We start from the raw sequence: 17,122 nt of genomic DNA on the forward strand, positions 1-17,122 counted from the left end.
ACAAGAAGTACAATATTTACTATTATATCATTTTGTTGTAATTTACTAAAAAAGTGCATGAGTAGAGTCCAAATTTAGATATTGACCTATTCGAATGCTTGCATTCCTATTAACATTTTCAAATTTAATAATTAGACAAACAAAGATAATATTGATACTCTAGTATAACACAAAACACACAAAACACACAAAAACATTTTTTTTTTTCAATTTAGTTTTTATATTTTACAAAAGCCTCAAATTTGGTTCATAAATTGTTCTCTTCGATTTTAGTTTTTAATTGTTAATAAGTCCTAATTTTATTTAATATTGATTTTGAAAATATTTAACTATGTAATTTGAAGAAAGGTTTTTCGATTTTGTAAATTTAGATTAAAATAAAATATTGTTTTTATAATTTCACATGTGGTTTTATGCATTAGGTTATAAGGAATATTTGTTTGTAGATTGGGTTTGGATGTAAGCTTGTAAGCCCATAGAGAGAGTGAGGATTTAGGCTCACCAATTCTTCCACACTCATCATCGTTCTTTCTTTCGTTATCATCGTTATCATATTCACTTCACTCCCTTCACCCTTTTTTCTTCTCACCAAGAGGAACAACAACAACAAGATTACGCCAAACGATGTCGTATGTGCCTCCGCACCTCAGAAATAACAGCTCCGCCACCGTCGCCACCGCCAGAACCCCCTCCGTAACCCTAGATAACAACAACCACCACCACCACAATAACAACCACCACAAGCTCGCATTCGCCTCCAATAACAACACCAACGCCAATTGCTCTCCCTCGCTCCCCTCCTTCCACAATGCCTCTCGCCGGAGCTCCGCCGCGCCTCCGTCGCCGCGGATATTCGCCACCCCTGACCCCGTCTTCCCGCAATGGCAACCCTCAGAACGCGCTTCGCGTATGACTCCGGAGCAGGTCCCAATCCAATCTCTGTTTTCCCGTCTTTTCTGTTCAGTCTCGTATCTCACGTGGTTCTCTCTCTATTGACCTTTGCGTGTAATGTCTTGATTTCGATATTTTTTTTGAGGAATGTGAGTTTCTGTTCCAATTCGCGTGGTTAGGGTTTTTCTTGAATCTCGATTGTGTTTCGATTGAAGCGTGTGCGTGTTTGGGGGAATTGCTAATTTGCTTGTCAGTTCACGAAGCTGATTATGAGGACTGAGGGTTCGGATTGATCTGAGCGAGGCTTATAGTAAAATGCATTGCTTTGCTTGTAACGATGAGAATCCGAGTTATTTTTAACTACTTTTATACAGTTAAAGGCTTTTTTATTTTTATTTTGAAACTGTACGGCAGTGTTGTATTGTAACAGAGTAAGGGTTTTTTTGGTCTAGCTGAAGATGACTAATTAAGGTTCAAATCAGTGTTGGAAGGTTGTCCACATTTAGTATCTAACTGTGGCTGGTACGGGATTGTATCCAAGGTAGGATTTATGTCGGGAAAAAAGTTGTATTGAAGTTTGCTTCTACTTTGTGGTTGATCGATTACTATTACAGAGTTTCTTCTTCTTCTTCAGTGTACTGAACGCTGATGAGTTTTTCCTTTTGCTTGTCCTTCTCCTTTTTACTTTGCCCCAATAATCTTTCCCTCTTTCATGTGTTTTTGATTTGAGAGTCTCAATTTGTACTCTTTTCCGATATCTTTAATAGAGTTGTTATTTATCGTCTTGTTATTATATCTTGATGTTTGGCTTTCTTCCTGATTTGTCTTTTTTGTAACTAGACAAACAAATATTGGTTACTGAAATTCCAGTGCTTGTCATGTCCAGATCGAAGAGGTCCGTTCCCGGCTTAATCTTGACGTTACTGTTGCATCTGATTCTCCTCCCGCACCTGCACCAATAGAATCGTTTACTGATATGGTATTTAATTTTGTTAATATTTAATCATATTCATATTTTTCTGGGTAATTATGAAGCTATTTGTACCGAATTTTTTTGGAACTGTTATTTGATTTATTGCAAATGTGTTTGCAATCGTGAACTTCTTGTTCTTAGTGTTTGGACTCAAGTATCATGAAGGATATTGCTTTCCATGAATACACCAGGCCAACTTCAATCCAGGCACAGGCCATGCCAATTGCTCTCAGTGGAAGGGATCTATTGGGTTGTGCTGAAACTGGTAGTGGAAAGACCGCAGCTTTCACAATTCCTATGATACAGGTCTGAACTGATTAGACATGGCATATTCGACTAAACTCATCTTTTGATACTGCATATTTGTGAAAAACAAACCAAATTTAAATGATCAACCTTTTAGTTGTGATTTCATTTTTTTTATCAGCATTGCTTGGCCCAACCTTCAATTCGGCGCAATGATGGTCCTTTGGCATTAGTTTTGGCTCCTACCAGAGAACTTGCTCAACAAATAGAAAAAGAGGTGATATATGCATTTGTTTTTAATGTGGATGGATAATGGGTAATTTGGGGAGAAATTTATTGTTTATTTCTCCAATCAAGTAATGATTTTTAAACTATCTCCTAATAGTTTTCATATACCTAGGTTCACAGATTGTCTATTCTCTGTGTTTATTGCCTTTTTTGACATTTGGATCTTTATAAATATTGTCGGTAGTAGTAGAAGATTTTTGCTATCTTACTTTTGAATTATATGTTGTTTTGTTTTGAGATTGACATCTCTCGTATGATGCCCGAAAACATGTTCTACGCCAGGTCATTTCATAATTAATATTTTTTCTTTCTACAACTATCAGCTTTTCTTTTCATTGTTGTTTTGATTTTTGGTAGGTTAAAGCTTTTAGCAGATCCCTCGAGTCATTAAAAACTGCTATAGTTGTGGGCGGAACTAACATTGAAAAGCAGGTAATTAAATGTTGACATAATCTTTATTTCTTAGCTATTTTGCCTGGTGTTTTAAAATTTTGTACAAAGATGATTGTATTATTTGTTCTGTTGCTATTGTGTTAAGTATGATCTGAGAGCATCATAAAAATCTTTGTATGTTAATTATTAAGCTTTTGTAATAATTAATGTCTTTTTTATTTTTATGTTTTTCCTTGGAAACTTGGAGATGAGTTAAAGCTGTGTATTCAATTTTGCGCAGCTAGTTCTCCTGATGTACTGATATTTAAGTTATTTATATGATGCACTTATATTATGTGTTTCCAATGTTGTGATACAACTATTCTTAAAATATATAAGGATACAACACATGCAGGATACATATAGAGTTATGTTTTAATAAAATTTATAAAAGATAACAAATATACAATTATAATTCTGCAAATGCAACATTAAAATAAAGATATGATGTAGTTGGCAATCTGTAAAACTAGATAGTATCCCTGAATAGTGTTAGTGGATGCTATTTGATGTTTGTATTTGGAGGAAATGCATGTATCACTGTGTTTCATAGATTGGACGCTAGTTTGAGAGCTGGTACTGAGCACTTTGTAAATAGTGTCCAACAAAGTAAAGGTTTCTGCTACAAGGAGTCTTGTAACAAATTTTATTTGAAGTTTATTTCAACTCCACTTCTTGAAGGTAACATAGATTTCTGTGTGTTCTCTTTCTGGTCTCTATGGCAGAGGTCGGAACTTAGAGCCGGGGTTGAAATAGCAGTTGCCACACCTGGAAGATTCATTGATCACTTACAACAAGGCAATACTTCCCTCTCTAGAATTTCTTTTGTTGTTCTAGACGAGGCAGATAGAATGCTGGATATGGGTTTTGAACCACAGATAAGAGAGGTCTGTATTTTGAGTTTTTTGCTTATATTTGAGGCTTTCCTTTATTTTCTTGACGGTTTCATGCCTAATGTAAGATAACTAGTGTGACCTCATTGTGGTGTTTGTGCTTTCTTTACAGTGTTTTCAAAACAGTTGTTTCCTTATATAACTTTTTCCCTCTATTTAAACTGGTGCCGTTATTGAACTTTGAAGTCGAGCCAATAAAGCTAGAACTAGTTATATTGAGTTTCACTTCTTTAAGCATTTAACTGGAGAAGACGTCCTTCAATTAGAAAGCATAGAGAGGTTATAAGGTTACACTTTTTAAAGAAAAATTAGCAATGAAAATGTTGCCTGTTTTGGACAGAAACTTCATTTTCATTCTCCAATTTAAGCTTCTACAACTGTTATTTAGTCTGTACCTTAGTTTGATTTCTGTGATCTAGCTGCTATGACCATGCTTGAAATTTGTGTATGTTATATTTGCATATATATTATGGTCCCAATTGAATGGGTTATCAGCGATAATTCTAATGTTATCCTCAGGTAATGAGAAGTCTTCCAGAGAAGCATCAAACATTGCTTTTTAGTGCGACAATGCCTGTGGAGATTGAAGCATTAGCAAAGGTCAGGTTTCCTTCATTCTTGACAGGAATTTTTCAACGTTGTTATTTTTGCCTTTAAACAAATCCTAAAATAATGAAGTGTGATTCTGATTTGAAATAATGCTTAGACAAACAATAATTCTATCATTCGTTATTTGCTTTTCACATAACATTGTAAGCAGCCTTGATACTTAATCATAACATATAGCCCATTAGATGTGTAGTAATTGAAGTATAGTTATTCTTTTTAGGGTTTTCTATTTTGTCTTTTTCTTCCATGATTCTCTTTCTTAAAATTAAATATTGCCCCAAAAGACATTCTTTTGAAGAATATTATATTTCAGCAATATATTTCTTTGTATGCTCCGTTGGAAGGAATAATTTTGGATTTCACCAATAATTTGTTTAATTTCAGGAGTACTTGGCTAGCCCAGTGCAAGTGAAGGTGGGGAAAGTGAGTAGTCCAACAACTAATGTTTCGCAAACGCTTGTGAAAATTTCTGAAAACGAGAAGGTGTGTTATTTACTTTCAAAAGGAAATATACTGGTGAATAGTTGGACTAGAAGCTATAAGTTTAGTCTAATGCCTCCTAGAAGGCAGACAGTCATTGATTTCAAATGTTTTTTTTAATGTTAAGTTCTGTTTTTATTATCCATGTTTCTGGAGGGGGACTGTTTTTACTGAAAATTGTTGTTGCACACAAGTTCTTAAATACTTGCCATGAGGTACACATGTGCATAAAATTAAGGGAGTGTTGGGAGAATGAGATGTGAGTTAGCAAAGTTATAGTAATACGAGTGAAGAAAATTGAGGATAGTGAACAAATTATCTTGTTTAGTTGCATTTTTGACCCCATGTTATGTGCATGGTCATTTTCCTTGATACTTTTATCTTTATTTTCTCTTTCTTTTGGTTTCTGTTCTGAAATCTTACATTGTTCTTGTAGATTGACCGGCTTCTAGATTTACTTGTAGAGGATGCATCACAGGCTGAAAAATGTGGTCATCCATTTCCATTAACAATTGTGTTCGTTGAGAGGAAGGTATGCTTTGTTTTGTGTCCCTGTGGTGCATCAATATCATATCTACATTTCTATTGTTGTTATGATTATAGAAACAAGGAGCTAATCCTATATAATTAGGAATGTCTAGATTATATATGTATTATTAAGAACATTTCAATTTATTCCCGGATCATATTATTATTATTATTAAAGAATATCAAATCTTCTCTAGTTATCGTATTAATTTCTTTTTCTCAATATTTAAACAGCCCCCCTGTTTTCTTAGAGACATGTGGTTCTACCTTAATGTTTCTCTCTCTCTCTCTCTGGATTTAAAACTCAATCCAAATTGTTTTTATAAAAATTATGGATTTTGATTATAAATCTGATCCAAATATTTGGATTTGGATTGGATTACCCAAAATCCAATCCATGACCACTCTTTGGATTGTGTCGTGCTAATCTATCCCATTGTCTAAACGCTTTCGTAAGCCATGTATCCATGTGCTTTCATTGACAATTTTCCTTTCGCAACAACCGTAACTTCAACCGGCACTTGTGGCGGACTAATCAACCTTCGCCCATGTCACCTACTCCGTGCACTCCTACCCAATGGTGGTAGCTTCATTAGAGTTCAATTGGTGGTTTGATCTACTTTTCCCTCATTAGTTTTTTCCCCCTCCAAATTTCAAGAAAAAAATGTCTTCCAACAACACATCAACCTCCAAAATAGATTCTCCTATCTTTTCTATCCATATTGTCAGTATTGAGAAGATAGACGGGTCTAACTGTTCCACTCAGGCTTTTGAAATTGGGTTATGGTTAAGTGGGTTGGGTTACAAAACCCATCTCACTACCATTACTGAGTTCGTTCCTACAAAACATCATGAAGAATGGATAAAGATTGATGCTCAACTCTGTAGTGTTATTGAATCCACTATTTACACCTCACTCAAACCTATTTTTTGTCCCCACGAGACATGTGCATCATTTTGGAGTGAGGCTTGTGCCATTTATACCAATTACACACAATGTCTGTATGGCATGTGCCTTGACACTTTTTGTTCCACGACATTTTGAGGGTCCTATGTCTGTTTATCTTGGGCGGCTTTATGCTTCCTTGCATGATTTTAATGAGCTTCTTCCACCATTTGCAAATGTGAAGAAGGAACTTGAGAATTGCATTGCATTCTTTATGACATTGGGCTTGTATCTTGTCACATGATATTTTTTCATATTTTCCAGTCTTAAGTCTAGATATTGAAGATTTAAGTGGATTAGTTCCAAAAATTGGAAATCATGGATAGTTTTGGTACAGGTTCATACATGAAGTTTTTGTTTTATGGTCTAATCTGATTAGATTGTTTGCAAATTGATGTCTACATGTTTCTTATTATTTGTTTTTAATCTGTACATAGACAAGGTGCGATGAAGTTGCTGAAGCATTGGTAGCTCAAGGATTATCTGCAGTTTCTCTTCATGGTGGTCGCAGTCAGAATGAAAGAGAGGCTGCCTTGCAGGATTTTCGGAGTGGCTCTACCAACATTTTGGTAATCTCTCCTACGAAAGCACATTACTCAATTTTATAGTACATTACTTTGCCAACTTTTAGCTATTCTTCACGTATAAATTCTGATCTTCTCTACAATATTTAGTAGTAATGAAAATATTGTTGGAAATAACCATGCTGTGGCTTGTCTAATTATAATGAAGGCATCTTTGGCTTGTTTTATTCCCTGTTTGCTAAAGGAAATTTCTTGGTGTACCAAACGGAGAAAGAAGAAAATGTTAAGGTCAAAGTTGTTACTGTTATGATAAAAAATATATAATTTCTGTTTAATTTAGTGAACCCATTAAGGTACCATGCGTTGTATTTTATGCATGATTAATATGTGGACCCACCTATGATATCCATGTGCATTACTTTTTCCTTTAGATAATTCTTGTTAAAATATTGAAATCTTAGCAATTATGCATAATTAATTACATAAAAAAAGATAGGTATTTTTTATCTGCTAACCATATTGTACGATTCAGGTTGCCACTGATGTTGCATCTCGTGGCTTGGATGTCACTGGAGTGTCCCATGTCATCAATCTAGATCTTCCTAAGGTATTTCTGCTTCAAGCAAATACTAAATGATTGAGGACTGAATTTTATCTGTAGTTCACTAGGAAAAGATTATCAGACAGCGTACAGGTATTTTCCACTGTTTGTGGATTGCCATTCTGCTACTGCTATGTTGGCATCTCATTTGCCTGGTATTTTTCAGTCAAATTTAATTTTAATTTCTTGACAAATGCATACCTGAAGCCTCCGTTATGGCTGCCTCACTTATAGACCATGGAAGATTATGTACACCGGATTGGAAGGACAGGGCGTGCAGGATCAACTGGCTTAGCAACTTCATTTTACACTGATCGTGACATGGTGCTTGCTACCCTCCTTTTTCTCAGTAAAAAAAGTGAACTGTATTATTTTTTTAGATTTTAACATTAATATGTTTCTGCTCTTTAGTTCCTTGTTGCAAATATAAGGAAGGCAATAGCTGATGCTGAATCTGGGAACACATTGACATTTGCAACCGGAAAGGTAGTATATTTATTCTGCTATAATATTAAGATTCTTGGAGTCCATTTGGTGCACCGTTAAAATTGAGGGTAAAAATTCAAGAACTGAGATTTTACCCATATATTAAAAGATATACTAAACAGATAACTAGTGTTTTAGAAGTCTTACGGTGTTAGTAGTTTTACTGAAGTGGGCTTGTGTTTGACTGTTGTACATCTATATTGACTTTATACCTTGATTAATTAGTATACATACGTGTTGGAGGTTTGGGTCTGACGGTCCACCAAGATGCTCAATTTCTCCCAAAAAAATTTCATTGTGAATGTATTATATTTAACCTTGTATGTCACGGCTGACTTTCTATCCGTACTTGTAGGTTGCTAGACGGAAGGAGAAAGAAGCAGCAGCTGCACAAAAAGAGGCAAATATTGCTTTTTCCAAACAGTTAGGATTGGGAGCTGCTTCAATTAACATCGAAGATAAATATAAATTTATGATTGCTGCCGCAAACATTAAAAGAGAGGGCGCAGCAGATAGTGCCTGGGATGATTAATGTGGTGTATGGGGGGCTTCCCATATTTGATTGATGACAACTGATAAAGCCCTTAAGGTGGGTAATATGACATTTATTTGTTTTGGGACGGGGTTGTTTTCATCTTCTCCGTGGTCTGTCTCTGCATTTGCTACAATTATTTTTTCTCTCCACCCTATCTAATGGTTTCCCTGTGCATATTGTTTGTTTTGCAGTTCTGGTGCATTATTGATATGATGTGCTCTTTAGACGAAGTGCATTTATAGGTTAGTTGCTTCTAACAGGACGAAGATGGAGAAGTTTCTAGTTAAGTTTCCAAGTCTACGCTACGTTTGTTTTCGCTTCTTTGTGATAGGTAGCTAGCACACTAGTAACAAGTAGCTTGCTAGACGCCTAGGTGGTTTGTAGAGTAGTCATATAGGTAGTGCACTTTTGTAAGCGTAGAAATCTTCAAGTTTTTTTTTAAATTTTGTTTTGCGTCAAAAATATTCCTCTATTCGCATAGATATTTCATCATCGTCATGAAATGTATATATATCCTGCTTGCTGCATTTCGCAACTATGTTTCTCTGTTTCTGAGCCTTCATACTACCCGCGAAATATGTATTGACTGAAACCTTCCAATTTTGATCATGCCACTCAAATAAACGTAAAGAGGACTTGACGCAACGTCTCTTCGACTTAAATATTAGATGTTCTACGCAAAATGTTGTATAAAAAATAAAAGGATTCAAATGTTTGTATTGGTTAAAAGATGACAATAGTGTGCTCGAGATTAACGAAGCAATTATGAGAGAGCAGTGGTTTTAAATTAGATCCATACTTAGACGCCATGGTAGGGATCCATCTTTCACCTTTGATTGTTTATCACAATCACCACGTCAAATGAGACTAGAAATATGAATATTTAGTTCATAACACATTTGGGAAATTGTACCTCTTTCTCGCTGCATACACCATGAATTTTGGGGGGTCTCTGAACATCACGACGCTACTGCCTAGTTGCTGATTGTGGGGGATGTTATTTTGTCCATGTACGAAAAGTGTACAAAATATAACATTAGAATTTGATACTAAACATTTTGTATTATAAATTTTAGTCTCTGGGGAATGCAGGGACAAAAGACGTCATTTTCCCTTTGAGTAAACTGATAAAATAAATTAGAATCGTAAAAAACATCATAAAATTATAAGAATAACAACTCGTATGGTAATGAGATATGATCATATATTGTTTTAAACCGAACGGACTACACAATTTCTCATTTATGCAACACAACCAACTTCCGACTCAACAGAAAGAAGGGGAGCATATGAACCTAACCAATTTTCGAGTAATCTTCTAACGGGCCTCCTTCTCAAGAAGAGATGGTCCTGCAGAGCTTCCTAACTGAACCTGATGACACTTAGAACCAACATATGAAAACAAACCAAAATATTACAAACCATGAAACATGACTGCGACTTCTAAGTTCTACCTTCTCGTAACCTTGGGTGATATACATCACACCACAAAGTATAAGAAATACATCACAGACACAGAAACATGAAGAGAATAAATACAGAACAGGAAGGAAGGGTGGTATTGTACAAGTTTACATGCAAGTGAGGCAAGCATGTTGACATATCAGATGGCCCAAAGAGGAAGTCTCTTGTTTCCTCTGAAAGCCTGCCGAAGTATATTATACCTATTTCTGTAATGCTCAAGTGAGAAGCATAGCTGCCTTATGGCCTCACGTTTCTCTTCAGCTCCTCCTAAGATCTCAACCCTTTGCCTCTCAATCTCTTCCTCTAGCATCTTACCTGTTGATGTTAGTTCCTCCACTTGTTTATGAGCCTCTTCAATCTCATTATCTCTTGAATCTATCACTTTCTTAAGTGAACCAACTTCTGCATTCAAGTTATCTCTCTCTAATTTCAAAGCCTCATGACTTTCATTGACATATTTTGCAGACTTATTTCTGTCCTCAGTGTCTTTCTTTAACCGCTCCATTTCTCCTTTGAGGGTCTCTTCCCTCTCTCTTTTTTCAGAGTGGATTCTTTTTATATCTACTTCCAAAGATTGCCATTGACATTCCCATTCTTTGATCTTCTTCTCTGAAAGAGTCTTTTCTCCCAACAACTTGGTTATTTCAGACTTCAAATTTGATCTCTCAAAGAACATTTTCTGTTCTACATCAGATAGAAGGGTCTTTAAATCCCTGACCTCATGATCCCGGTCTGCTAAATTAGTTCTCATCTTTGCATGCCTTTCTTGGAGTTTTGAGTTTTCTCTTTTCTGGGAGTTGAACTTTATTTTCCAAGAAGAAATGTCTTTCTGAGCCAAGTCAAGCTGTTCCTGCAATTGCTGAATAGTTTCAAATGTTCTAGTAGCCCCAAATTTCAAAGAAACAACTTGCATTTCTGCAGACTCAAGTTTTTCATTGGTCAACCTTAGCTCCTCCCCAAGTTTCTTCAACTCCAAGGATTCCCCTCCCATCCTGACCCCTTCTACAGTTGAAGATAATCCAAAGCCACCCTTCAAATTCGTCGATTCCTTTGATCTGTATATTTCAAGCTCAATCTTCAGCTTACTAATCTCCCCTTCAGAAAGCCTCAACTTCTCATTCACATTCCTTAGTTCCTGTTCATAGGCATTGATCTTAGCACGAAAATCCTCAGCATTTTTCACACGTTCCTCCTCATTGCACAGCTTTTCTTTCCCATCAGGTGGTATCTCAACATCCAATTCCATCACCCTTCTGTTGACACTATTCTGATCATTTCCATTCCCAAAGAAGCCTGAAAAACTGTTCATAGACGAGCTATCATCATAATAATCCTCATCAGATTCTGTCAAAGTAGAAGAACCATCTCCATCCTTTTGACATGCATCAAAACTATTCACGTTCCCACCAGAACCAAGAAAGACATCGAACCCTGCAGCACGGTTGGGGGATATGCGACGCCCCATCTTCCTAGGAGAGGGAGAAGGCATGCTAGAAGGTGGCTCAGAACCATAATCTGAAACACCAGAAGCTTGCGATTGAAGATCACAAGGTGTGGTGATGTGATCATAACGTTCAACCAAAGATTTGTAGCCACGGTAGAACTCTTCAACAAGAGATATCAACTCTGGCCTCTTCTTGTAATACATCTCAGCCTTTTTGGCAAAGGAATCTCCGTCATCTTCAATCAGCTTCTGCATTTGCCTCACGTTGCGTTCCATCTCTGTGGTTAAGGATCGTTTTGTCATTTTCTTGATGATCATCAGCAAGGTGGAATGTACGTATATATATATATATATAAATGATTATGGAATATGATTATGTTGCTTTGAGGTTTGGATGAGAAACCAAAAACAAAACTAGGAAAAAAAACGAGATTCCAACAACCCTTCCCAACTTCAAAGTTAAGAAGGGTGAATCCTTTTTTTTCCAGTATGTTTTGTGAGGAAGAGTATTGAAACAATAGGTCATAACATGACACCAACGTTATTTTTTGTTTTCTTGTTTTATCTTTTCCTTGTTTAGAATGTAGAAGTGTCCTTAACCTTGTTAAAGCTAGCTACAAATGTCGGTTTGGAAGAACAGAAGATACATGGCTTTGTTGGTAACAAGAACCTTTTCGTTTCTTAATTTTCACATAATACAGATGGATTTAATTAAGGATTTCCACTGCTACTTTTCTCACAACAACCTCTTAATACTTCTTCTCATCTTCATGGACTTCAATATTAATAATAAATTAACCAAAATATTTCACTTTCTTCCTTATCATAAAAAATAACAATATAACACTCAGGAAACAAAATCATGCAATTTTTATTAAAATTATTTAATGTTTTTTTAGTAATTAAAATATTTAAATGAATTTATTCATCATTATAACTATATTAATGTAGTAAAAGGTCAAAATCCTGTCAACAACTAATATGGGTGTGGTCAAGTTTTAAATATAGAACTTAATTAAGTGATATTTAATATAGTTATAATTATATTTATTTTAAATATATTTAGTAAAAGCTGAATCATTATTTTTTTTTGCTTTTGACAATGATAAGAAAAGCAGATCACAAGATTATTCTAATTGTAATTTGCTTTACATACTTCTAAGATTTTCTGAATGCCACTTAGAAGTCTTGGATTTGATGAGTCTGCCCCACATCCAAGACTGCAACTTTTTTGATTCCATCCTTTTATTAATTTGTTGGAATCAATCTGAAAATAAAATTAAAAGAAAAACACATGTTATTGTATCCTGCTTCATATTTTTATCTGAACTTGATTTCTTTTTTTTAAAATTTTTGAACATTAGATTATAGACTGTTTCTTCCTGCACCTCCATATCTTCTTATGTCACCTCCATACACAACATGAAAATATATTTTTATCCTTCTTGTGCTACCCCATAGAATAACTTTCGGATTATGTAATCCAAAAACACATTTAAAAAAAGACTTCCAGATTATATAATCCAGAAGCTAATAACAAATTTAAAAAATGACTTTCAGATTGTGTAATCCGAAATATTGACATTTTTTAAAATATGAAAATCTATGGAGGTGCAGGAAGAAGCACCTAGATTATACCATCTTAAGAGTGATAACATGTTTTTTACAGTTTTGGGTCAAATTAGTTGCTTGAGCTGGTTGAATTGGGAATTGGTCACTAGATGATTGATTTAACCTTGAAAATTTTATTGTTAAAAATCACTAAAACTAGTTTGAATTGGTTCAAAATTAAGTAATGGGCCAAAATCTAGTTTGTTTGTGGGATTTTTTTTATTATTTAAAAACATTATAATCATTTATATAACTTTAACTCAATAGACTGTGATGATAAATAATTATGTCAATTATATTGATTTAGCTTATTTTTAATAAATGTTATTTTGTGTTTGTGGCCTTAAGTGTTATGAAATTTAGTTTCATGATTAATTTTGACTGTTAGAGGTTCTGACATTTGCAAGTGAAGTTTAATTGTAGTTAGACTTGAATATGATTTCAGTTTTTTCTTTAAATATAAAATTAATTTTTTGGTTTCTGTAATTTTGAAAAAAAAAAGTTATTTCAGATCCTTTGTAAACGTTGTGAAAATATGAAAAGAAAATTATATGTAGTAGGGTGTTTGATAACAACAGTAATGTAAACTTGGAGTAAGTTATGAAATATTTTTTTTTTTGTAATTACTGGTTATATAAATAAGTTTTTTTGACGATACTTGATGTGAAGAATTAAAACAAACGTTTTTTTTTCTCATTATAGAAACTAAAAAAGAGTCAAATTTAAATTTAGGAGATTAAAATATAATAACTCAAAATTTGAAGGATTGAAAGTACATTTATTATTTATTTATTATGAAATAACAATATATTATATTATCATTAAAATAATATTATGTAATTTATTGTTTGATCTACCATAATGACAATTACATTATTCATCTTTAATAACTGTCCTAATTTAGCTATCAAACTGATTTTGAAAATGTTAATTTTTTTATGTTATTATCAATAATATTATTAATGTAATTAATGATATCGTTGAATGCATGATGAGGTGAAAGTTTTTAACATTTAAAAAAATGGTCTACAAATGTTAAAAATCAAAGAATGCTATCATGCAATAGTATAAAGTCTTTACTCTTAACAATATCGATGCGTGGCTTCATCCTTAATTTTTTTTTTCAATAAGAAAACTTTCATACAAGATTTGACTTAAGAATATTTGACATTTTACAGACACAAATTAATAATATAGAATAAATGTTTTAAAATATTTTTCTTTTTTACTTTTGAAATATAGAACCAGCCACTAAAAATTTGTATGATAAAATGTTTTTTTTTTGCAATAAAATTTAGAGATAAATCCATTATTATTGATAAAATATAAGTTATTGTTGGAGACCCACCTGATAAGAACACCTCATATTATATAGGTGTATGCAAATCTCAGTCAGTTTTATAAGGTTGAGTTAGACTTAAAATTCACTTCTTAACTTCTTAATATGATACAAGAGTCATTCAGAGTCTATTATACTAAGAATTTGTTGGATTTATGAGACCACTTATTATCAGACTATCTGTTGTATAGTTCCACACACGAGTTAACTTATAATAAAAATGAAAGCAACCAAATTGCACCTACATTAAATGAATTTAACAGTAAGAATGATTACGTTTCTCTAAATTAAATGGACTGAAAATGAAACAAAATGAATTAAAATAGCACGAGGTGAAGCCTAAGAATCCATCATATACAAAGAAAATAAAATAAGAATAGAAGAAAATAAATAAAAATGATGAAAAAAGAATCAAAATTTAAAAATGAGAAAGAAATACCCGTTTCTAAACTTTAGACTTTGTGTTTTGTTGTGTGTAAAACTTTTGATGAAAATGGAGAATAAGATATGTAGGGATATATCCAAAGGATTAGTGTTTGTAGTATTTACCTTGCTTTCTCTCCAACATCTATCCCTCTTTATTGTAATGCTTCTAATTAAATATGGAAACTAAGAAGAATAAAAAAAAGGGCACAAAATAGTCTTAAGAGAAAAAGTTCAAACAATTGATAATATTAACACATATTTATGTTCAGTGACTAAAACATCATCTTCACATTAAGAGACTTAAATAAAAGAAAGGAAAACTTCATAGATATTGTTTTTTTATATCCTTAAATGTAAGGAGTGTTTGATATACAAAATATTTTTATTTTATTTCTAAGAATAATGTTTTTTCTTTTGGAAATGTCATGTTCACATGTCTAAAATATTAACATAGGAAAAAAAATCAGTGAAAAACTTAATAAAAAACGAATTTTTAAAAAATATACATATTCTTGAGAATTATTTTTAAAATTGCCATATTTTTAAATTAACCATTTAGTCAAACTTACTTATATTGAAAAATCATTAATGAATAGAAAAGTATTTTTATTTTTTATACAATTTAATATTCTGAGTGTTACTTTAACTTTTTTATATATAAATACATCTAAAAATATTAATCATGAATTAAAATTTCAACTTTAACGTATGTATAGTTAATTTTCTATTGACTGAACTTTCAAACTTACCATTTTACAATTTAGAATATTTTTTTCTTTTAATGTATTTTTTAATTTAGATTGTGCGGAAATTAATTATTCAAACTTTTTTTGTAATTATAAATATTTCTTCTTTGCAATGTTTTATTCATTTAAACTCTTTGACTTGAATTTGAATAATCATAGATATTTGAGACATTTTTTAGTTACACCTATCATTATCATTAAATGAATAGAGCTAGCAATGACATTTTTATAAATTGTGACGAAAATAATTAATAGTATAGTGATTGTAATGTTGAAATTATAAAAAAAAAACCATTACAGAGAAAATAAAAATGAATAACGTTCTACAAAATTAAATTTGGGTTTTAACATTATTGAAAATCATCTTAAGAACATTCTTAGCTTAATTAAGAAGTATGTACAAGTAATACACAAGGATGACAGTAAGATGTAGACAAGTATTTGTATTTTTTTTTAATTTAATAAGGTATATATGTTGTTTGAAATACAAGTACTTTGGACTAAAATTGAGTATTTTTTTAACACAACTACTTCTAGTTAAAACAAGTATTGTTTGAAATACAATCACTCTTAACTAAAACGAGTATTGTTTGATACACAATCACTTTTAACTAAAACTAAGTATTATTCCAAAATGTAACTAGTGGTGACTAACCCGTTTAAGAGTATTCTTTTAACAACAACCACTCTTGACTAATAACTGAGTATTCTTTGCCAAATAGTCATTTCTGATTACAACAAAGAAATGATCTAATCAATGATCCACAAATAACTGGGTTGCTCACTAGAGATGGATAATATTTTTTTATGTAACAAGGTTTATGCTCTCTCTTCTAGTTTCTTAAGTGAACATGAACAATGTTCTTCTATGAGACTTCTAATGTTTTAATAGTATCCAACGAGGCCTCTTGCTATTCTTTTCGATGGATGACTTTAAAAAGAAGAATATTTGTTGTCAATCCATTTCTGGCCTTTGAGTAGTTTTACTTACTTGAATGTCTTTTTTGTGTTTGACGAGCTTGAATGTTGTACTGTCATGAAAGTTCCTACTCAAAAATCGAAGTGGTCATAGATCGGTTAAAGTACCCGTAAGATCAACAATAAGTCGATAATATAAAATTTAGTCTAAAACTGCCTCGATCACTTGAAGGCCAACCTAGGCGACTAGTGAGAATTTTGGATCTTTATTCTGTTATCAAAATAAGACAAAACAATCTCTTATCTTTCATTTCCGGATTTGCACTATGCTGTTTTCTTAGTACCTAAGAGTCTCTCCAAACCTTTTTGAAAAATAAATATAAGGGGCTTTAGGCTAGATGGGACACACAAACATCTATATGCACACAAACTTACTAGGTAAGAAGGAAATCCCTATAATCCCTCTTAACCTAAACAAATGTGAATGATGCATTAAATGCACTATTGATTGTTATTTTGTTCTTTACTCAACATTCTAATAATGAGATGTACTTGATATCTTCTTGGAAACCAATGTTTCCAAGAAACCAATGTTTCAACTACCAATTATTTAGATTATAAATTTGGTAGAAAAACTTTGGTTTTTAATTAGATACCAATTTAGAAACAATTAAACAATAATATAAACTAATTTAGAAACAAAAAATTTTTTAGTCTCTAAAAATGGTATCTAATTTAGTTA

The 17,122-nt window shown here is 32.7% G+C and overlaps 2 protein-coding genes across 10 annotated transcripts; one reads left to right on the forward strand and one right to left on the reverse strand.

The window, feature by feature from the left end:
• Positions 1 to 420: 420 nt before the first annotated feature.
• On the forward strand, positions 421 to 8,967 carry LOC137831572 (ATP-dependent RNA helicase DBP2). Of its 9 annotated transcripts, none has more exons than XM_068639304.1 (15): positions 421 to 924; positions 1,778 to 1,870; positions 2,006 to 2,170; positions 2,292 to 2,387; positions 2,756 to 2,830; positions 3,556 to 3,717; positions 4,243 to 4,323; positions 4,717 to 4,815; positions 5,249 to 5,344; positions 6,724 to 6,855; positions 7,343 to 7,504; positions 7,619 to 7,735; positions 7,823 to 7,897; positions 8,253 to 8,486; positions 8,624 to 8,967. In XM_068639304.1, the coding sequence occupies exons 1-11, from the start codon at positions 625 to 627 to the stop codon at positions 7,445 to 7,447; spliced, it is 1,404 nt and encodes a 467-aa protein (XP_068495405.1). In that variant the 5' UTR covers positions 421 to 624; the 3' UTR covers positions 7,448 to 7,504; positions 7,619 to 7,735; positions 7,823 to 7,897; positions 8,253 to 8,486; positions 8,624 to 8,967. The 9 variants fall into 9 exon arrangements, with proteins under 9 accessions (XP_068495405.1, XP_068495406.1, XP_068495404.1 ...); XM_068639305.1 differs by having other exon boundaries at positions 7,343 to 7,417; XM_068639303.1 differs by having other exon boundaries at positions 7,343 to 7,417; positions 7,646 to 7,735.
• Positions 8,968 to 9,621: 654 nt separating this feature from the next.
• Positions 9,622 to 11,854, reverse strand: LOC137831573 (protein NETWORKED 4A). The gene has a single exon (XM_068639306.2). The coding sequence runs from the start codon at positions 11,656 to 11,658 to the stop codon at positions 10,036 to 10,038; it is 1,623 nt and encodes a 540-aa protein (XP_068495407.2). The 5' UTR covers positions 11,659 to 11,854; the 3' UTR covers positions 9,622 to 10,035.
• Positions 11,855 to 17,122: the final 5,268 nt, after the last annotated feature.

This window comes from Phaseolus vulgaris, chromosome 6 (genome assembly GCF_051622355.1).
Source record: "Phaseolus vulgaris cultivar YP4 chromosome 6, ASM5162235v1, whole genome shotgun sequence".
Lineage (NCBI taxonomy): Eukaryota > Viridiplantae > Streptophyta > Magnoliopsida > Fabales > Fabaceae > Phaseolus > Phaseolus vulgaris.

Coding starts and splice junctions, on each gene's coding strand:
- LOC137831573 (XM_068639306.2), bottom strand. CDS start 11,658: ATGATCATCAAGAAAATGACAAAACGATCCTTAACCACAGAGATGGAA.
- LOC137831572 (XM_068639303.1), top strand. CDS start 625: ATGTCGTATGTGCCTCCGCACCTCAGAAATAACAGCTCCGCCACCGTC. Junction 3,718..4,242: donor TTGAACCACAGATAAGAGAG/GTCTGTATTTTG, acceptor TGTTATCCTCAG/GTAATGAGAAGTCTTCCAGA. Junction 6,856..7,342: donor GTGGCTCTACCAACATTTTG/GTAATCTCTCCT, acceptor TGTACGATTCAG/GTTGCCACTGATGTTGCATC.